General features: G+C 40.0%; 1 protein-coding gene across 4 annotated transcripts in view; it reads left to right on the top strand.

Annotated features, from left to right (window-relative positions):
- Window positions 1-704: 704 nt before the first annotated feature.
- gria3a (glutamate receptor, ionotropic, AMPA 3a) overlaps window positions 705-23,494 on the top strand; it is a 72,794-nt gene continuing 50,004 nt past the window's right edge. For all 4 annotated transcript variants that reach the window (XM_072676647.1, XM_072676649.1, XM_072676648.1 and 1 more), the window contains exons 1-3: window positions 705-981; window positions 5,301-5,459; window positions 21,288-21,527. In XM_072676647.1, coding sequence (XP_072532748.1) covers window positions 894-981; window positions 5,301-5,459; window positions 21,288-21,527 — 487 coding nt within the window. In that variant the 5' untranslated portion in view covers window positions 705-893. The remainder of the gene's footprint in view (window positions 982-5,300; window positions 5,460-21,287; window positions 21,528-23,494) is intronic.

Raw genomic sequence — 23,494 nt, 5'->3', positions numbered from 1 at the left:
CTGGAAAGCAAGTGATGAAGAAGGTTATTGTCAGTCTTTAAACTGGTCTTCCCAGTCTCCTGACCTCTACCCTATCGTAAATATGTGGACTGTGCCAGAAAACTAACAGAAACTAATTGAACTGAACTCTACCAATTCTGCCAAGGAGAATGGTCAAATATCTGACCAGATTTTTGCCGGAAGCTATAGTTGATGGCTAGCAAAAGTGTTTGGTCAAGGTGAAACGTACTACAGGACATTTAAATAAATATTAGGTGTGCTGTATGCAGCCGTTAGACCTCGCGTTAGACCACGTTTCTTCAGAGAGAGCGCAGTAGTATGTGGAGCTGCTCGAGACTCAGGACTAGTGTTGTGTGTGTGTGTGTGTGTGTGTGTGTGCGTGTGTGTGTGTGTGTGTGTGTGTGTGTTTGTGTATGTGATTTTGCCTTTCTCTCAGAAATATCCTCAGTTCAGTACACACAAGCGCGCGCAAGAGACCCCCTCCCCCTGCAAACCTCTCGAGTGGATGCGGGTACGTGTGAGTGAGTGTGTGAGTGTGTGTGTTAGTGTACCGATCACGTCCACACGAGGGGAGCTCGCGTGCTGCTTTTCTGCGCTCACGCGGACGGAACGCGGCTGCGCGGGTTTCTGCAGTGGCACGGGGTTGTTGGCGTGCGCGCGCGCGCTCTGCTGGAGTTCCACGTCACATCAGGTCGATCAGCGCTGAGGGCGCACGCCGCTCTGTCCGGCTCTCGCGCTGCGTGCGTGTCTGCCTCGCGCTCCTGTCTCTCGCTCCCCACCTGCTTCTTTTCCCCGATGCGGCGCGGCTGAGGCGCGCGCTCTCTGGTCTCTCTTCATGCGGCGCGCGAGGTGAACAACCGAAGATCATCAAAACCGCCATCAAAACACCCGCCATGGGGTCCCGCGCGCTCGCGCCGCTGCTGCTCCTGCCGTGGCTCGCGAGCCAATCGCGAGGCGGATTCCCGAACCAGATCAATATAGGTAAGCGAGCTGTCTGTCTGTCTGTCTGTCTGTCTGTTTATTCAGAGACGGACCTGCTGGCTGATTTCCTTATTGTAACGCTTCTCGCGGGTGTGATGTGAGTCGCTTGTTGGTGAATTTTCCCGCCGGAAAGTTTCCCCTCAGAAGGTTAATTAGCCTCTAGCGCCAATGCTGAGGAATAACCATGCGGGTTCTCACTTTAACAACATCTGCTTCATTCTTCTCTCCTCATTTATGCGTCTGTCCCACTTTCATCCCCCCATCCTTCCATTCCTTCTTCTCCTCTCTGCAGTGTGAATGAACCGCACAGCTCTGAATATTACACTGTTTATCATCCCTCTCCTCATCATCCCTCTCCTCATCATCCCTCTGCTCTTTCTCTTCTTTACTTTCCTTCTTTCTTACATTCTCTTTATTTTTTATCTGTTCTTCATTTTCTTACTATCTGTTTTTCTTTTTTTCTTACTATCTGCTTTCTTTTTTTCTTACTATCTGCTTTCTTTCCTACATTCTTTTTTCCTATCTGTTCTTTCTTTCTTTCTTTCTTTCTTTCTTTCTTTCTTTCTATTTGTTCTTTCTTTCTTTCTTTTTTCCTATCTGTTCTTTCTTTCTTTCTTTCTTTTTCCTATCTGTTCTTTCTTTCTTTCTTTTTTCCTATCTGTTCTTTCTTTCTTTCTTTCTTTTTCCTATCTGTTCTTTCTTTCTTTCTTTTTTCCTATCTGTTCTTCCTTTCTTTCTTTCTTTCTTTTTTCCTATCTGTTCTTTCTTTCTTTCTTTCTTTCTTTCTTTTTTCCTATCTGTTCTTTCTTTCTTTCTATTTGTTCTTTCTTTCTTTTTTCCTATCTGTTCTTTCTTTCTTTCTTTCTTTTTCCTATCTGTTCTTTCTTTCTTTCTTTTTTCCTATCTGTTCTTTCTTTCTTTCTTTCTGTTCTTTCTTTCTTTCTTTCTTTCTTTCTTTCTTTCTTTTTTCCTACCTGTTCTTTCTTTCTTTCTTTTTCCTATCTGTTCTTTCTTTCTTTCTTTTTTCCTATCTGTTCTTTCTTTCTTTTTTCCTATCTGTTCTTTCTTTCTTTCTTTTTTCCTATCTGTTCTTTCTTTCTTTCTTTCTTTTTCCTATCTGTTCTTTCTTTCTTTCTTTTTTCCTATCTGTTCTTCCTTTCTTTCTTTCTTTCTTTTTTCCTATCTGTTCTTTCTTTCTTTCTTTCTTTCTTTCCTTTTTCCTATCTGTTCTTTCTTTCTTTCTTTCTTTTTCCTATCTGTTCTTTCTTTCTTTCTTTCCTTTTTCCTATCTGTTCTTTCTTTCTTTCTTTCTTTCTTTCTATTTGTTCTTTCTTTCTTTCTTTCTTTTTTCCTATCTGTTCTTTCTTTCTTTCTTTCTTTTTTCCTATCTGTTCTTTCTTTCTTTCTTTTTCCTATCTGTTCTTTCTTTCTTTCTTTTTTCCTATCTGTTCTTTCTTTCTTTCTTTCTTTCTTTCTTTCTTTCTTTCTTTTTTCCTATCTGTTCTTTCTTTCTTTCTTTCTTTTTCCTATCTGTTCTTTCTTTCTTTCTTTTTTCCTATCTGTTCTTTCTTTCTTTCTTTCTTTCTTTCCTTTTTCCTATCTGTTCTTTCTTTCTTTCTTTTTTCCTATCTGTTCTTTCTTTCTTTCTTTCTATTTGTTCTTTCTTTCTTTCTTTTTTCCTATCTGTTCTTTCTTTCTTTCTTTCCTTTTTCCTATCTGTTCTTTCTTTCTTTCTTTTTTCCTATCTGTTCTTTCTTTCTTTCTTTCTTTTTTCCTATCTGTTCTTTCTTTCTTTCTTTTTCCTATCTGTTCTTTCTTTCTTTCTTTTTTCCTATCTGTTCTTTCTTTCTTTCTTTCTTTCTTTCTTTCTTTCTTTCTTTTTTCCTATCTGTTCTTTCTTTCTTTCTTTCTTTTTCCTATCTGTTCTTTCTTTCTTTCTTTTTTCCTATCTGTTCTTTCTTTCTTTCTTTCTTTCTTTCCTTTTTCCTATCTGTTCTTTCTTTCTTTCTTTTTTCCTATCTGTTCTTTCTTTCTTTCTTTCTATTTGTTCTTTCTTTCTTTCTTTTTTCCTATCTGTTCTTTCTTTCTTTCTTTCCTTTTTCCTATCTGTTCTTTCTTTCTTTCTTTTTTCCTATCTGTTCTTTCTTTCTTTCTATTTGTTCTTTCTTTCTTTTTTCCTATCTGTTCTTTCTTTCTTTCTTTCTTTTTCCTATCTGTTCTTTCTTTCTTTCTTTTTTCCTATCTGTTCTTTCTTTCTTTCTTTCTGTTCTTTCTTTCTTTCTTTCTTTCTTTCTTTCTTTCTTTTTTCCTACCTGTTCTTTCTTTCTTTCTTTTTCCTATCTGTTCTTTCTTTCTTTCTTTTTTCCTATCTGTTCTTTCTTTCTTTTTTCCTATCTGTTCTTTCTTTCTCTCTTTTTCCTATCTGTTCTTTCTTTCTTTCTTTCTTTTTTCCTATCTGTTCTTTCTTTCTTTTTTCCTATCTGTTCTTTCTTTCTTTTTTCCTATCTGTTCTTTCTTTCTTTCTTTCTTTATATTTGTTCTTTCTTTCTTTCTTTCTTTCTTTCTTTCTGTCTTTCTGTCTTTCTATCTTGTCTTTCCTTCCTACATTCTATCTATTTCTTCATTCTTTCTTTTTTCTGTTCTTTCTTTTTTACTTTCTTTATCTTTCTTTTTTCTGTTCTGTCTTTCTTTTTATGTTTTTTCTTTCTATCTGTTCTTTTTACATTCATTTGATCAGTTTTTTCTTCATGCATGCAAAATACCTCTTTTTATCTGTTTTTCTTTCTTTGTATTTTTGTTCTTTCTTTTGGTCTTTATATCTGTTCTTTTTTTCTTTTTATCAGTTCTTTCTTTCTTTCTTTTTTGCTTTATGTATGTTCTTTCTTTCTTACTTTCTATCAGATCATCCTTTCTGTCTTTTTCTATCTGTACTTTCTTTATTTTTTTTTATTCTTTCTTTATATATTTCTATCTATCTACTTACTGCTTGCTTGCTACTTACTTATTTTATAGATTTATTTATATCTTTCTTTCTTTAAATTTATTCTTTTATTCTTTTTCTTTCTTTCTTCAAACTTAACCTGTATTGCACTTATTTGTGCTTCTTTTTTTAATTCATATTTTAATGTGGTCTTAATATGACTAGCAGGTGAGAATTCATTGGTGTTGTGTGATTCTCCATTTCCAAAAAAGTTATGTTGATTAGCCTGTGGTGCTAATGAGCTACAAACTAATGGTCACTATACATAGTGAAACACACACTGTAACACACAACATACTGTAACCAAAACACACTGTAACAATGCCTTGTAACATACACACAAACATACTGTATCACACATACTATAACAAACAGCGACACTCTTTAACACATATATACGGTAATACACACCAGCACTCTTTAACACTCATACAGTAAAACACACCAAAACACTGCAACACACACCAGCACTCAACACACAAACGGCAATACACACCAACACACTGTAACAAACACCAGCACTTTTTAACACACATACAGTAACACCAACAAACTATAACACCCACCAGCACTCTATGACACTCATACAGTAAAACACACCAAAACACTGCAACACACTCCAGCACTCAACACACAAACGGTAATACACACCAACACACTGTAACAAACACCAGCACTTTTTAACACACATACAGAAACACCAACACACCATAACACACACCAGCACTCATACGATAACACACACTAATGCACTGTAACACTGCAAAACACACACCAACACACTGTAGTACGCATACTGTAACATTTACATTTACATTTATGGCATTTAGCAGACGCTCTTATCCAGAGCGACTTACAAGGTTAGCCAATGTAGTGTTAGGAGTCTTGCCCAAGGAGTCTTATTGGTGTTGCGCAGCATAGTGACCTAGACCAGGAATTGAACCCCAGTCTCCCGCATGGTGTGGTAGCTCACTGGCAGGTAGTGGTGTTATCTGTTGAGCCACACCAATCACCGGACTGTAACACACATACAATAACACATCTACACACAGTAATAGGACATGTGTTATTACAGTGTATTTGTGTGTTGGTGTTTGTTAACACACTGTATCACGCATACTGTAACACACACCAGCACAGGACTGCACGTTTACCCTTTCTATTCTCGCTGATGAATTGAATGCATTTTTTTTTTACCCTGGAATCCTAAAATTATTTTCTTTTTCTCTCTCTCTCTCCCTCTCTTTCTCTCTCGTTCAATGCTCTCTCTCTTTCTATGCTCTCTCTTTTTACTTTATTACTTTCTCTATCTCTCTCTCACTGTCTCTCTCCCTCTCAGGTGGTCTGTTCATGCGTTCTGCGGTTCAGGAACACAGCGCGTTCCGTTTCGCAGTTCAGCTCTACAACACCAATCAGAACGTAACAGAGAAACCGTTCCACCTCAACTACAACGTGGACAATCTGGAGTCCTCCAACAGTTTCTCCGTCACACACGCCTGTGAGTCTCATACACACACACACACACACACACACACACACACACACACACACAAACACACACACAGGTTAGTAAAAACGAATTATAAACTGTCATAATCTAATTTTATCCCATTTTCTACTGGATTTGAAAAGCCAATGACCACTCCTTGTTCATGTGAACTCCCCCATCACTAGAAATGCACCCAACACTAAACGTCTCCTCCAACACATATGAAGTTAGCCACTGCCTCTTTTCAACTGCCGCTGATGCAGCAGCGCAAGGCAGCCAGCATGCTCGGAGGAAAGATGCGGCTCCCTAGCTCTGATACAGCAGCTAACAGACGCCTGTGCTGACCAACATCACACTGGGAGTGTGGCTGTAAGCTGGACAGATATAATATGTTGGTCAGAGTGGGGGAGTGAACAGTGTTTTTTAAAATCAATATATTATTAAAACTAGAAACACTAACTTTACATCAAAATCATGTATGTTCTACATACAGACACTGATGTGTGATGGAGTGAAAGTTTACAGTCTGCACTTTCAACCCTGTTCCTTCACCTCTTTCAGTTTGGTTAATAAGCAGAGAACTCTGAGGGTTAAAGGCTAAAGAATAAGGATAAAGAAGAGATTTTAGAGCTGAAGAGATGGAGCTTCAGGGACTGTGTGTGTATGTGTGTTTGATGGTGCTGAGGAATGACGGTTGCACACAAGCTCAGAACAGTGGAAGACTCAGTGCCCTGTAACCAGCACTGTGTGTGTGTGTGTGTGTGTGTGTGTGTGTGTGTGTGTGATTATAAAATGCCTGTTTACGGCTTCTGTCATTACCACTCTGTGTCTCTAACTGCCCTGACTGCTCATCTGAGGTTGTGTGTGTGTTTGTGTAAAAGGTCAGTGTCTTTGTCACTTCTAAAACCAGGCTTTGGTACTGGTTTAAGCAAGACATGTGTGTGTTTTCTTGTTTGTGTGTGTATGTGTGTGTGTTGTGGCTGCACCAAATGAACATTTGAAAAATAATTATAGTTCAGAATCATTCTGCAATTATACAGCCATATGTTGCTTTGCTTCATGTTGGGATTGTTTTGCTGTTGTCATTAAATTACTATATGTTGTGGTGTTATTGCTTCCAATTATTCCTTATTACGGTTATATTGCTCCTTACTGTTGTTATATTGCTCCTTACTGTGGTTATATTGCTCCTTACTGTGGTTATATTGCTCCTTATTACGGTAAAATTGCTCCTTATTGTGGTTATATTGCTCCTTATTGTGGTTATATTGCTCCTTATTACGGTTATATTGCTCCTTATTGTGGTTATATTGCTCCTTACTGTGGTTATATTGCTCCTTATTGTGGTTATATTGCTCCTTATTATGGTTATATTGCTCCTTATTAGGGTTATATTGCTCCTTATTGCGATTATATTGCTCCTTATTGCGGTTATATTGCTCCTTATTGTGGTTATATTGCTCCTTATTGCGGTTATATTGCTCCTTATTGCGGTTATATTGCTCCTTATTGCGATTATATTGCTCCTTATTACGGTTATATTGCTCCTTATTGTGGTTATATTGCTCCTTATTGCGGTTATATTGCTCCTTATTGCGATTATATTGCTCCTTATTGCGGTTATATTGCTCCTTATTAGGGTTATATTGCGGTTATATTGCTCCTTATTAGGGTTATATTGCGGTTATATTGCTCCTTATTCTGGTTATATTGCTCCTTACTGTGGTTATATTGCTCCTTATTGTGGTTATATTGCTCCTTATTGTGGTTATATTGCTCCTTACTGTGGTTATATTGCTCCTTATTGCGATTATATTGCTCCTTATTGCGGTTATATTGCTCCTTATTGCGATTATATTGCTCCTTATTGCGGTTATATTGCTCCTTATTGTGGTTATATTGCTCCTTATTGTGGTTATATTGCTCCTTATTGCGATTATATTGCTCCTTATTGCGGTTATATTGCTCCTTATTATGGTTATATTGCTCCTTATTGTGTTTATATTGCTCCTTATTGCGGTTATATTGCTCCTTATTGTGGTTATATTGCTCCTTATTACGGTTATATTGCTCCTTATTGTGGTTATATTGCTCCTTATTGCGATTATATTGCTCCTTATTGCGGTTATATTGCTCCTTATTATGGTTATATTGCTCCTTATTGTGGTTATATTGCTCCTTATTACGGTTATATTGCTCCTTATTACGGTTATATTGCTCCTTATTGTGGTTATATTGCTCCTTATTATGGTTATATTGCTCCTTATTGCGATTATATTGCTCCTTATTGTGGTTATATTGCTCCTTATTGCGGTTATATTGCTCCTTATTGTGGGTATATTGCTCCTTATTGTGGTTATATTGCTCCTTATTGTGATTATATTGCTCCTTATTACGGTTATATTGCTCCTTATTGTGGTTATATTGCTCCTTATTACGGTTATATTGCTCCTTATTGTGGTTATATTGCTCCTTATTGTGGTTATATTGCTCCTTATTACGGTTATATTGCTCCTTATAGTGGTTATATTGCTCCTTATTATGGTTATATTGCTCCTTATTGTGGTTATATTGCTCCTTATTGCGGTTATATTGCTCCTTATTGTGTTTATTTTGGGATGTATTGTGGTGTAATGCAATGTATTGTGGTTAGATCGCTACTTATTGTGGTTATTATAGTGTGTAATGCTTTTTGTGATTAGTGGTAACAGTTAGTCGGCTGATTTGCATATTGCAAGTTTTTGTGGTAGCAGTATTCCCAATATCACAATTAATATGACATATATTGTACAGCCCTTAAGTGTGCGAGCAGCATACACAGAATCTGCCTCCGGCTGATTGGCTGATTTACCTTGGGGAAACACTGGCGGGCACTCAGAGTGAGTAAACACACACACACACACACACACACTTTCCAAACTGCAATACACAGATGAAAGTAAACTAAAGTTTGAGGCGTGTTTAAAGTTTAATACACAAACCCATCACTGCTGAAACATCCTTCAATTAACCCAACCAGCAGAGAGATAGAGAGAGAGGGGAGGGGGAGGGGGAGAGGGAGAGAGAGAGAGAGAGGGGGGAAAGGGATGGAGAGGGGGAGAAAGAGAGAAGGGGAGGGGGAGAAAGAGAGAGAGAGAGAAAGAAAGGAGGAGAGAGAGAAGGAGAGAGGGAGAGGGGTGGGGGAGAGAGAGAAGGGTAAAGGGATAGAGAGAGGAGCAGGAGAGGGGAAGAGAGAAAAGAGGAGAGGGAGAGAGAGAGAAGGGGAAAGAGAGAGAGAGAAAGGAAGAGGGAGAGAGAGAGTGATTTATAGAATCCAGAAGGTGTATGTTACACATATGTACACAAGTGAACTGACCTTTTCCCTGTGTGTGTGGTATGGTAATACTACAGCTTATGAGAGAGATGGGCTAGAAAATATATGCATACTGCTTCTAAAGTCATTGGCTGAGAACTACCATCTATTGCCTCCATATACTTTAGGAGACTGCAAAAGAAGGCATCTAAAATTTATATGGATCACACTCACCCGTCTCGGCTTTCAGAGTATTTTATGCAGAACATTGCAGTTTCAGCATGTACCCAATCAGCTATTAGGATACTAAATTCCTTTCCATTACGTTCATTTTGTCATACATCATTGCTTTTTTATATTCCATGTGGATGTGTGTGATTGTATGTGTTTGCATCTGCACTGTGCACTGTATTCCTCTCAGTCAAATAAATCTTCCGTCTTGAATGTTTGGGACAAAGACACATTTTGCCTTGGTTTCAAAGTACAAACCAATCAGACATGAATAAAGTACACATTCCAGACTTTAAGGGTATTTCAGGTGTCATTCCTAAAATCAAGGGTATTTTTGTACATATTAGTTTCACTATCTTTCAGGGCACCATAGTGTTTGCGACATTTGGCTTCACAGGTGTTTACAGGTGTTGCTTCATTAGGGCAGGTTTAAGATGCCTAGGCTCGCTTCTAAGCTTGTGTAGTTTAACCACAGCCATTGTTTAACATGAGGACAGAAGCTGTGCCAAGTCAATGAAGCTAAAACAAGAATAAACCATCATCAAAAATCACCTGTGAATGGAATATGATTAAGAAGAAAGAGCGCACTGGTGAGCTCATTAATCGGAAAAGGACTGGTAGGCCAAGAAAGACCTCCTCTGCTGATGGTTGAAGAAACCTCTCTAATCTTCAGAAAATCAACAGATCAGAAACACCCATCAGGAGGCAGGTGTGTAAGAGACTACCATCTGCAGAAGACTTCATGAACAGTAAAACAGTACTTAAGAAAGCCTACAGAATGACAAGATGAGCCCAGTCTTAAGTAGGCTGAGGTCACCCTTTTTTGGCAGAAGACAGAGGACAGTGTTAGAGCTGGCCTGAAAACAACTGAACGAGTCCCTCCTTAAACTCCCAGCACACCTTCCACTGGTCCACTGGTGTCCTATCAGTTACTGAAACCTTGCATAGTCTCCAGTGAGGTTCAGCTGAGAAATGGCTTGTGCACATCACCTCAGAACAAGACTGATCTGAGCCTACAACAGCAAACAGGTCGGAAATCAAATCTACAGCCAGTCGCTGCAGCTTAATGGGGTATGTGGTGAAAGTGCTTTTAGCTTAACTTAAGGACATTGCTGATTGATGTTTGCCTGTGAAACATGGCATCCATATCATGTACAAATACCTTGATCTAACTAATGCACCATTTGCCTTCATTTCCCCTTCCCCTTCATTTTAAATAGCACCTACATCCTGCCACATCGGTAGCCCAGGGGCACTCTGATTGATCATGAGATCATGTATTGTGCAACATTCTAGTCCAATGTCATGATGTCATGACTAAAGAAATGTTCCCCTTCCTTGATAGACCATAATCAGCCATAGTACTGTCATCAGTACTATGGGTCTCTTGTAATCAGCGAAACATCCACAGGTGTACCCTTAGTCTCATCCAAAAACGGGTTATTCTGATGCACTGTGTACGTTTCATACTGTGAGACTGTTGGCCTCCGATATCAGACACCCCAGACAGCCTGTCCTGGTCAGTCTATAGTGAAAACAGTCTGTTTAACATGTTGATGTCATGACTAAAGAAATGTTCCCCTTCCTTGATAGACCATAATCAGCCACTATGTCATTAGTATGGGTACTATGGGTCTCTTTAAGACACATATTATGTCTTTCACTACAGTCTTTGCGAGCGATGTTCTGCCTGCTTCACCAGAGTTACATAGCTTTGTCTCTATACCTGTTAACATTCAGAGACCCTAAAAACTAGGATATGAGAAGATGGGAACAGCAGACAGGAAAAGCCCTTTCCCCATGTGCACACTAGTTAAATATGCATACGTTCAGAAGAGGCCCTTGCACCAGACTACACAGATCTCGCTTCTTGGATCGTGGTTAGTTTTTCTATGTTTGTCCCTTGAGAGAGTAAAACTTCTCAAACTGCACACAAAAACCTCTCCAAATCAGCGAAACATCCACAGGTCTCATCCAAAAACGGGTTATTCTGATGCACTGTGTACGTTTCATACTGTCAGACTGTTGGTCCCTGATATCAGACACCCCAGACAGCCTGTCGTCCTCGTCCATACCCTCATCTACAGGCACAGTTAAACCTGACTGCAAATCACTCACTGCTACAGGCTCTTGATCTACCACACTGCCTCCTTTGCCACTCGACCCAGCTTCTGCTCAGCATCGCTGCCCATCACACCACTGACCTCTCCACTAACTCCACTAGCTAGTGGGCATCAGCTTTATATTCACTCTGACCAGTCTGCTGGTCATCACTCTGCTTCTCTCAACCATTTTCTACCAAACGCTCAATCACCTCCACTGGAACTGCACATGTACCTGCGCCCAAATCCTGAGGCGTTTTATCTGTGGGGTCCAGTGCAGTAGCCCCACTGTGTCTGGCTAAAGTAGTGGCCTGGCTCTTCTGTGGAAAAACATAAAGGCCTGACATTACCACATCGGAAAACATCTGAGACTGGCACTCTTTGTGAGGTACATGGAAAGAAACACCTGCCGCCTAAAGGACAGGACATTTTTGCAGCCCAGCAGAATCACAGTAATCGTACCAGAAGATTTCTCAGAATAACTAAGCTCCTTGGCAAGTAGTTCACTACAAGGAAATGGCAGAACATTGGAGATATATATATGGGAAAAAACTGAGACTCCGATACAAAAATCTCCAACAGCCAGGTGGAGCTTTCTACTAACTGATCAACCAAACATTCATCCTTTATTCGTCTGAGGCGCAGCATATTGGCTCGTGATCAACTTATTTTACCCACTGCTAGAAGCATGTCCTCGGAGGTCTCTTCAGCGGTGGGAGCACATCTAAACCCATTAGGGCGGGACAGAGATGCCGTCTCAGCCGCAAGGCACCATGACTCCCCGATTAACCACACAGAGTGGCAGATGGTCCGAACAGTCTATAGTGAAAACGGTCTGTTTAACAGAGTATAAAAAAGGCTGAGAGGGGGACAGATGTAGGTTTATTGTAAAGAAGGGATACACTATTGTCAAAGAGCTGTTTTTCAGCCCTATATACGCAATACCTCAGGTGGAGAACATCTCACTCTCTCGCTCTGTCAGTCTCTCTCTCTTTCTCTGTTTTGCTTCTCTCTCTCACTTTTCTCTGTCTCTGTCTCTCTCGCTCTCTCTCTCTCTCTCTCGCTCTCTCTCTCTTTCCTCTGCTCGGTGGAGTGTTGGAGTGACAGATGGACGAATAGTGAGAATAGATGACAGCAGCTGTAACCTGTCCACTCGATTAGAGAAGAAAAGAGAAAGAGAGAGAGAGAGAGGTCATGTATTTGAGTCAGTCTGGCGGAAAGATGGGGGCAAGACTGTTTAAACAGGAAACATTGCGGCCATTCCACCAGATCAGTGAAACTAATTTACTCTTATTCTTACTCATTCTGTTACTCCTACTATTACCTTTACTTGTAAAGGTAATACTGTAATACTGTCTTACTGTTACTTATTCTGTTACTCGTTCTGTTACTGCTACTATTGCCTTTACTTGTAAAGGTAATACTGTAATACTGTCTTACTGTTACTTATTCTGTTACTCGTTCTGTTACTGCTACTATTACCTTAACTATTAGTCTTACTGTTAGTCCTACTAATGCCTTTACTATTAGTCTTACTGTTACACTTACTAATGCCTTTACTATTAGTCTTACTGTTACTTATTCTGTTACTTGTTCTGTTACTCCTACTAATGCCTTTACTATTAGTCTTACTGTTACTCCTACTGTTGCCTTTACTATTAGCTTTACTGTTACTTATTCTGTTACACGTTGTGTTACTCCTACTAACGTCTTTACTGTTAGCTTAACTGTTACTTATTCTGTTACTCGTTCTGTTACTCTTACAATTGGGCTGGAATCCTAGAGAGTACAATTGGCCATTCTCTCTGCGGGTGAGTAGATGGCGTTCGCTCCCCTCATCACTCTTAAACAATGTTGGCCAGCACAGGCGTCTGTTAGCTGGTTTGTTGGAGTTGGGGACCTGTCACTTTCCTCCGAACACATTGGCTGCCAAGCGATGCTACTTCGGCAGCAGTTCGAAAAGAGGCGGTGGCTGGCGTTGCATGCATCTGAGTAGACATGTCCAAGTCCTTACCCTCCTAGTGTTGATAGCATTGATTGTGCTAGGGCGCGTTATGAACAGGTGAGTTAACTGGCAGTACTAAATAAGAAGAAAAAAGGAAAAATGTGATAAATTATCTTTTTTAAAAGTGATTTGAAAAGCTTTTGCGAGCCAGCCTACTTCAAGTGAAAAGCTTTGTTTAAAAAAAAATTATTTTTGCAGTCGAGTCATTTAATAAATTTCTGTGGTGTCAGTATTGCTTTCATTTAATGCAATAAGAATCAAATCCTATGTGATACGCTCTGACAGGAGTTCAATAGTGCTCAGAGTCCTTGAGTGCCGGCGCCGGTGTGCTTACCTCCATTAAAAACAATGGTGTCAAATTTTTGGGCTCTGCACTATGCTCTGGCTCAACCTCATCTGTCTTACAGTGACCACACATTCTTCCTTCAGTCTGTAGCCAGCACTTTATTAACCATGCCTTTCTCAATAGCCAGGCTCTGGTCACTGAGTCTGTATTTAGAGTCTGTGAGTCTGTATTTGATGAGGATCTGTCAGAAATTAGTCCAGTGTGTGTTCATGTTTTAGGACACAATTTAGTTTGTCCAGTGTTCAAGATACTACTTTTGCAGTGTTTTAGTAAGGTGGTTTCCACTGATTGGTATTTGGGAAGCAGTGTGTTATGGGTCAGCGTGTTGGTCAGCCTCTGAACCAGCTGTCTCAGGGGACGCTTTTCAGGGTTCAGCTCCTACTGAAGCAGCTTGTTTTGGGACTTGATTTAGGAGGCATCTATTTTTCAGTTTTGATGATTAATGGGATCATTACTTGGTCTAATTCAGCTCTGCTTGCATTTGTCTGGGTTTGTCTGTCTTTCATTATGCAGAATTCAGCATGCAGGACTGAAATGCTTGTCCTATCTAGTGAGTGGACCCCATACTTCCCTAAAAGTCTCTCTCGTTTTTGTCCTTCTACATCTGTCTGTTGTTTGTCTTTTCCCTCTCTATGTCCCTCTTTTGTATTCATTTTTTCATCCTTTCTCTTCACACTTTTTCTCTTTTCTCTCTGTGTTTCTCCCTGTCCTTCGCACCCCCCTCTCTCAAACTCTCTGCAGTGATTTTTTACCCTTGATGATGGTTGGCCTCACTGAGATTGGATCGATAGTGTGAGGGCACCGGACGGACACACACACACACACACACACACACACACACACACACACACACACACAGTGTCAGTCATTTGTGCAGGTCGATAGTGTGAGCTGTGCTGGAGGGGTATCTGCTCTCTAAGCTGCTGTGCTTCATGTAGATCTAGAACAGCTCTTCCTCTTTACTCATTTGAACATTTGGAAAATCCACTAAAATGCTGCTCAAATCTACGTCATATATCTGCATGAACTTTATTTCCCCCCAGGCTCCACTTGTAGTGTGAGTTTATTGACCAGAAACAATCATAATTCAATTCAACATGACCGTTTCCCAACTTTTCTTAATCCCTTAAAATTATGCAGACAGGGTCTTTTAGACTGAAAATGAGCTGTATTCTGATTACACTTCTTGTAACTGCAGTGTGAATGAGCAGGGCGAAACTGCTGTAGGCGGAATGGGTGGAGCTAGACTGTTGTGTTTACCCTCATTGAAAAGTTAACAATGGGATAATGTGATCTACAACTGTTGATTCTGACTAAATACAGAGAATAATCCAATTAATTGTAATTAATTGCTGTAAATAATGTGCTCTACACAAAAAGAAGGATTGATATGATTAATAACTAAAAATAATTATAGATAAATAAAGCATAAAATGTGATTATTTGCAACTGCATAAACAAAATAAAGTGATAAATCACAACTAAATACACAAAATAATGTAATAATTTGAAAGGAAATTCAAAATGTTGTGACTAATCTCAACTAAATATGCAAAATAAATTGACAATAATTACAAATAAATAGACAAAGGAACATGATTAATCGAGATCAACTTCATGGTTTGACTTCACAAAATATGACTGTCACAACACACACACGATGCGATTAATCAGGGCATACCACAAAACAATAGACTTTAGCAATTTGTTGGCATAGACCCACACAAACAGCAAATAATTGTGATTTCTTTGTGGTAAACCACTATACTAACAATTCAAACATTTAATCAAGATAAACTGCACCAAATTAATTGCACAATTGTTTGGATCCTTCGTCAGCCATCGAAATAAATTACATGTGAATATTCCAGCTAAATGAGCGTGACAGTCAAAACTGTTGACCTCATGGACTGGGTGAGGGACTGGGTGAGGGATAATGCATTCAGTATTCACTCACTTTCCCTCCAGTGTCACTTTTTCAGTTACACAGGCTGGAGACTGCGTGTGTGTGTGTGTGTGTGTGTGTGTGTGTGTGAAACAGCATCTGTGTGTGTGCTTGTGCATGTGCGTGTGTGTGTGGTTCAGCTGTCGGCAGGTGTTTTGGGGTGACACACACACACACACACAAGGGTAGACAGGTCTCACACACACAAAAACACAGTACACTCTCTCTACAACAATTACACACACACGCACACTTGCACATACTCTCTAACTTTGTTTTTTGAGGAATAAACATTGCGGCCGTGTTGCATCACGTAAGGCTGGTTTAAATGGACCGTCATTTATCATTCAGCAGCAGCTCTACACACACATACACTGCAGCTGCGCTAAGAGCTTCTAAAGCCTCTAATGGACACACACACATATACACGCTGCTGTAAATGGATGCACACTATATGGGCAAAAGTATTTGGACACCTGCTCATTCACTGCTCATTTTTCTGAAATCATGGCAATATAGAAGAGCTTATCCCGCTTTTCTTGAAGTAACTGTCTCTGCTGTCCAGGGTAGGAGGCTTGCTACTAGATTCTGGAGAACTGAGGATTTGACTGCATTCAGTGAATGCTGAATGACCACCCCCATGAGTGTTTTTTCGTCCTCTGTGTGAGAAAAAGCGCACTTTTGACCAGGGGGGGACACAGACTTTGACTGCAATCATAATCATCAGCCAAATTTGGTGCTTCTTCTGGGGCTACTGTTATTACTGCTATTGTAGCTAACAAGTAATGTAACCCCACCAATTAGCACACTCTCTCTCTTTCCCTCTTTCTCTCTCTCTCCGTTTCCACTGTCACACGTTTTCTCTTGCTCTTTCTCTCACTCGTCCTTTTCTCTAGTTCTATTTTCACGCTGACTGTCTTTCTCTCTCTCTCACCCTCTTGCCCCCTCTCTTTCTGTCTCTCTCTCTCTCTCTCTCTCTCTCTCTCTCGCTCTCTCTCGCTCTCTCTCTCTGTCTCTCTCTCTCGCTCTCTCTCTCTCGCTCTCTCTCTCCTTTTCTATGAGTGTGAATCTTCTGTTAAGCCCTACGGATTCTGGAACATTTGGAGGATTTTTCATCCCAGAGTGTGTTCTGACATCGGCAATGTCACTGACCCACCCCCGGCCTGACACACACACACACACACTCTGTCTTGCCAGTGCAAACGTTTCAGCGAGTGTGTGGATATATTTGTGTATTTGTCTTTGAGAAATTGTACTGTGTGTTTGTGTGTGACCTGTCTACCCTTGCGTGTGTGTGTAGGTCTGTGTATTGAATTGTCTAACTTGTCTGTGTGTGTGTGTGTGTGTGTGTGTGTGTGTGTGTGTGTGTGTGTGTGTGTGTGTATTGACCTGTCTAACCCATGTGTGTCATCCAGTTGATAATGTCTCTCACAGACATGGGCAGCAGTGGCACTGTTTGTGTAATGCAGTGATTCACAGGATTTAGTGTGAAACAATATGATACACTACATTATAATACAGTATAATACAATACAGTACGACACAAATTGCTATACTGATACAATACAGAAAAAATACCACCTGATGCAGTACAGTACAGGATTTGATATGATGCTGATGCCTACTATAATACAATGTAATACATAACAATTACAATACAATATAATACAATACAGTATAATTAAATACTTAACAATACCATACGAAATGGTACGGTACAATTAAATACACAACAATTACAATACAATTTAATACAGTACAATACAATCAAATACATAACAATCACAATACCATATGATATGGTACAGTACAATTAAATACACAATTATTACAATACAATACGATATAGGACAATACAATTAAATACATAACAATTACAATACAATACGGTATAGTATAATTAAATACATAACAGTACCATATGATACAGTACAGTACAATTAAATACATAACAATTACAATACAATGCAAAACACAATGACACAAAACAGTATTGATTAGCTGTAGTGTGGTGTTGTCGAATCCCATTGGCTGTAGTGCTGTTTTACTGAATCTCATTGGCTGTAGTGTGGTGTTGTTGAATCTCATTGGCTGTAATGTAGTTTTACTGAATCTCATTGGCTGTAATGTTGTTTTACTGAATCTCATTGGCTGTAGTGTGGTGTTGTTGAATCTCATTGGCTGTAATGTAGTTTTACTGAATCTCATTGTCTGTAATGTTGTTTTACTGAATCTCATTGGCTGTAGTGTGGTGTTGTTGAATCTCATTGGCTGTAGTGCTGTTACTGTGTGGTTTAAGTAATAATCTTCTAGTTTTGCTGACATCATAAAATTTGACATCACATTATTCTGCTTGAGGGAGTTTTTCTTCTTCCACCTCTGTCCTCTATTTCTCTCTCTCTCTCTCTCTCTCTCCCTCTCTCTCTCTCTCTCTCTCTCTCTCTCTCTCTCTCTCTCTTCTTTCCCCTCTCTCCCGTGGTGTTGTGTCTCTCTCCTTCAGATCAATTTCTCTTTCTTACTTTTGAGAGGTTTGGGTTTCAGGCTGTTAGAGTCAGGACACACAGCACCAGGTTTCATCTTTTGCCAATACTGGTTTATTTATAGGACAGTTTCAGAGTATGATTGATAGAATTAGTTCAGATTAGAGTAATACCAAAGTGAGCACTGTGGGCGGTAAGTGCATTTGGCAGGGGGCAGTTAGTGAGTATTGTTGGCAGTAATGTACTATGACTAGAAATGAGTACAGTGAATAGTAAGAGAGTAGTGTTAGTGGGGGAGTTAGTGAGCATACTGTGGGCAGTAAGTGAGCATAGTGGGCAGTGAGTGAGCACTGTGGGCAGTAAGTGTCCACTGTGTGCAGTAATGTACTATGGATAGAAAATGAGTACTGTGGGCAGTAAGTGAGTACTGTGGGCAGTAAGTGAGTATTGTGAACAGTGAGTGAGCATAATGGGCAGTAAGTGAGTACTGTGGACAGTAATTGAGTACTGTGGACAGTAAGTGAGCACTGTGGGCAGTAAGTGAGCACTGTGGACAGTAAGTGAGCACTGTGGACAGTGGGTGAGTACTGTGAGCAGTGAGTGAGCATAATGGGCAGTACGTGAGCACTGTGGACAGTAAGTGAGCACTGTGGACAGTGGGTGAGTACTGTGGGCAGTAAGTGAGTACTATGGACAGTAAGTGAGCACTGTGGACAGTGTGTGAGCACTGTGGACAGTAAGTGAACAGTGTAGTAATGTGCTGCAGGAAGTAATGAATGTTGGGTAGTACTGCTGTACTGTAGTAGTCAGGTTTAAGGAAAGGGGTGTGGATGTTGATGAGTGGTGTGTGTATTGTACAGCTAGAGTGATTGACTTGGTTTGTAGCAGATCAGCGTCTTTGCTTTAAGAAGCTCAGGATGCAGCAGTGCTGCTGCTGTCGCCACAGCTATCTGTGATGTCACCATGCTAACCTCTGATATTTATTGGAAGTGATGGTTTTGTCATCAACCTCCACACACACACACACACACACACACACACACAAACAGCTCCACATAAACACACACTCACACACACAGAGCTGCAGGCTGTTTTATATGAATCAGATGTTTAAATGTTAGAGGTTTGACGTCCTCTAAAAACAGAAGAATTTGTTTCTGTATCACTGGAGCGAGTGGAAGAAAAACACAGTAATGCATAGTGTGTAAGTCTCTCTCTCTGTGTGTGTGTGTGTGTGTGTGTGTGTATGAGTGAAAGGTTTGAAGCTTCAGGCAGATCATAAACAGCTGGTGCATGCATTCAAGCCATTGCACTGTGTGTGCGCAGTTGTGTATGTTGCCCCTTAAACCATGCTAGCTCTGACCTGCTTAATCTCTGTTCATGTGTAGAAATACCATCTGACATCAGCAAATGTTTCATTTATGTTCATTATTTAACCCCTATTTAACCCTCACTCTCACGTACTGAATAATTCATAGTAGATACTGAATAACTCATAGATACTGAATCATTTATAGTATATACCGAATAACTCATAGGTACTGAATCATTTATAGTAGATACTGAATAACTTGTAGATTCTGAATCATTTATAGTATATACCGAATAACTCATAGGTACTGAATCATTTATAGTAGATACTGAATAACTTGTAGATATACATTTATAGTAGATACTGAACATCTTGTAGATTCTGAATCATTTATAGTATATACCGAATAACTCCTAGGTACTGAATCATTTATAGTAGAAACTGAATAACTTGTAGATTCTGAATCATTTATAGTATTTACCGAATAACTCGTAGATATACATTTATAGTAGATACTGAATATCTGATAGATACGGAATTATTTTTAGTAGATACTGATTAACTCGTATATACTGAATCATTTATAGTTAATTCTGAATAATTCGTAGATACTGAATCATTTATCGTAGATACTGAATCATTTATAGTAGATACTAAATAATTAATAAGTGAAAACGAATAATTTGTTGTGGATGCTGAAAAATTCATATTGGACACTGAGTAATTCACAGTGGACACTGAGTAATTCACAGTGGACACTGAGTAATTCACTGTGGATACTGAATAATTTGTAGTAGATCCTAAATGATTCAGAGTTTCTCAACAATTGCTAGTAGAAACTGATCAGTTAATAGTGAAAGGAGATATTGTATAATGAATTGTGGATATGGAGTATATTAGTTGAACTGTACTGAAATGTATTTGTGTAGAGCTTCCTGCAAGGTGTTGTCAAAGTGTTGTCACAAAACTGCTTTACAGAGAATCAGGTCTGAGCTTCTTTTGAACATTAATACCAAATCAGTCATCGCTTGAATGTCACAGCCTGTTTGAGTATTGTTGCTGACCATGTTTTTCCCTTCATTACTACGATTTAGCCATCTTCTAAGGGCTACTTCAAACATGATGATGCACCATATCACAAAGCAAAGGTCTCTCAAACTGGTTTCAGGAACATGCCACTGAAGAGGTGGTAGAACAGGGGATTCACAGCATGAAAGTGCTCCCAAAAATCTGCAAGAAGTGTGTGGCACAGTCGTCTCAACATGGAGCAGAATTTCAGAGGGATGCTTACAACATCTTCTGGAATCCATGCCATGAAGAACTGAGGCTGTTGTGAGGGACAAAGGGAGGCCCAACCCAGTATTAATGTGGCATAATGTTTCACTTGGTGTATATTTTGATTATATTAAAACGAATAAAAAAACGAATAATTCTGTTTCTACAAAAATCATATTGTTCATATTATTACTGGTGACCTTCGCTGCAGATGATAGTAATCTACAGTTATGTAAACAAAAGTGTCTGTGTGTCTATTTGCTGCTGCTCTCCCCTGTGCAGGACAATTTTAGCAATAGAAGGGCACGCACATACATACATACACACACACACACACACACACACACACACACACACACACACACACACACAGAAAAGCCACTGAGGAGAAAAGATAAAAAAAAGAAAAGATATGCAGGTCTGACAGAGACACAGGTGTGTGTGTGTGTGTTTATGAAAGCTGTAAAAATCTAAAATAATGTCTTAGATTTAATTTTAAGTGACAAATAAAAATGTTAGAAAACAGCACTTCTATTAGAAAATGCAAGTGATTGCATAGCTTAAGCAATTCCTTGCTAAAGTGCTAGGGTGTTGCTAGGCTGTTGTCAAGCTCTATTCAAGCTGTTTCCAGTGGTTGTTCCAGTTGTATTGCTAGGTGGTTTCTGTGATGTCCTAGGTGGTTGCTGGTCCTGCTCGATTTTTGCTCTGGTATACACAAAGTTATACAGGTGTTGCCATTGTGTCACTAATCACTAATAATATTGAAAAAAAGCTAAAATGTTAACCTATCTCTCTCTCTCTCTCTCTCTCTCTCTCTCTCTTTCTCTCTCTTTGTCTCTCTCTCTGCAGTTTGTTCTCAGTTCTCCCGGGGTGTGTATGCAATCTTTGGGTTCTATGACCAGCGCTCAATGAACACGCTCTCGTCGTTCTGTGGTGCACTCCACACCTCCTTTATCACTCCATCGTTCCCCCTTGATGCCGACGTTCAGTTCGTCCTGCAGATGAGACCCAGCCTGAAGGGGGCGTTGCTCAGCTTGCTTGGACATTACAAATGGGACAGATTCGTCTACCTGTACGATACGGACAGAGGTTAGAACACAAGCACACACAAACACACACCTTAGTGAGACCTCCCACTGACTGTGATTGGTCCTAATCACCACCTTGTTTGTTCTGAGGTCTCCATCTGATGAAATAAAATATGTGACTCTTCTGTACATCTCAATTGCATATTAATTAGTAAAACTAAATATAGTTATGAATGACTAAAGTTTAAGGAGAAGGACCACAGCCAAACTCCTCCTCTTTATTATTAAGGTGCCCTATAAAACCTCTCCTCTCCTTCTGGTGCTGCTGAGCCGCCACTTTCCCCAACTCAGCCAGTTTGCATTGCTTTGCATGTAGTTACCGATTAGTAATGCTTAGTAATCCCAGGCCTAAATGACTTTCATCAGCAAACTGAAAAAAAGGGAAAAATGTGCATAATAAGCTAATTTTTTTGCAGTATCTTCCTGTGTTTTGCACCATCCATTCTTCTGCCCTTCAGTTATAACTAGATCCCCACAACATGATCTTGCTACCACCATACTTCACTGTTGAAATAGTGTTTGTGAGGGAATGGGCATTGTTAATAAAGTGTAATGGTTTCTCTCTAACCACACTTACAGGTCTGTTGATCGCAGAGCTCTTGATATTGTGGACTGGTGCACCTTTACTCCAGCATCAGACACATACTCTTTAGCTCCTTCAGAGTGATTGTTGTTCTCAGTGTGGCTTCCCTCACAGATCCTCTTTTTGCTGTGTTTGCTAAGTTTAAAATCACTCATTACTCATTTTATTTAACAAACCTTGTATGTTCTTAGGAGACACACTCACATACATTAACAGCATTGCATATGTAAATGTGTAGGGGACTGTGTGAACTACTCTCTATGTGTGTCTTGGTACATCAGCCTGTGTGTGTGTGTGTGTGTGCTGCATGCAGAGTGAGTCAGACGTGATTAATCGCTCACAGCTAAACGACACAGCAGGGCAGTGCTCACACACACGCTAATTAAAACAGAGAGAGAGTGAGTGTGTGTGTGTAAAGGGAAAAATGGTCTATGTATGTTTTAAAGAGCACATATCGTACTTATACCTCCATCAAACGATCACAAATAATTTGACAAATTTCTAACCTCTCTTTGTCCCTCAGAGTAAAACAGTTTCTCTTACTGACGTGTGACTAAACTGCTTTAGGCTAAATGGTAGGAGCTAAACTGCTGTAGGCTGAATGGTAGAGGTTAAACTGCTGTAGGCTGAATGAATGGGGCTAAACTGCTGTAGGCTGCATAGGTGGGGCTAAACTGCTGTAGGCAGCATAGGTGGGGCTAAATTGCTGTAGGCTGAATGGATTTGGCTAAACTGCTGTAGACTGAATGGTAGAGGCTAAACTGCTGTAGGCTGAATGGTAGAGACTAAGCTGCTGTAGACTGAATGGTAGGGGCTAAACTGCTGTAGGCTGTATCGGTGGGGCTAAACTGCTGTAGGCTAAATGGATGGGGCTAAACTGATTGCATGCACAGGGCTAAATTATAGTAACATTTGCCATTCTTATATAAATTACTGCCAAAACAAGCATCCCCATAGTCACAACTTAATAACTGGACCAGGAGTCTATGCTGTCTGACCAGGAGTTCATTCTGTTTGGGCCAGGAGTCTATGCTGTCTGACCAGGAGTTCATTCTGTTTGGACCAGGAGTCTATGCTGTCTGACCAGGAGTTCATTCTGTTTGGACCAGGAGTCTATGCTGTCTGACCAGGAGTTCATTCTGTTTGGACCAGGAGTCTATGCTGTCTGACCAGGAGTCCATTCTGTTTGGACCAGGAGTCTATGCTGTTGGACCAGGAGTCCATTCTGTTTGGACCAGGAGTCTATGCTGTTGGACCAGGAGTCTATGCTGTCTGACCAGGAATCCATTCTGTTTGGACCAAGAGTCTATGCTGTCTGACCAGGAGTTCATTCTGTTTGGACCAGGAGTCTATGCTGTCTGACCAGGAGTTCATTCTGTTTGGAC

Source organism: Salminus brasiliensis, chromosome 1 (assembly GCF_030463535.1).
Source record: "Salminus brasiliensis chromosome 1, fSalBra1.hap2, whole genome shotgun sequence".
NCBI classification, from domain to species: domain Eukaryota; kingdom Metazoa; phylum Chordata; class Actinopteri; order Characiformes; family Bryconidae; genus Salminus; species Salminus brasiliensis.
This window is presented reverse-complemented; position numbering and strand designations above follow the sequence as displayed.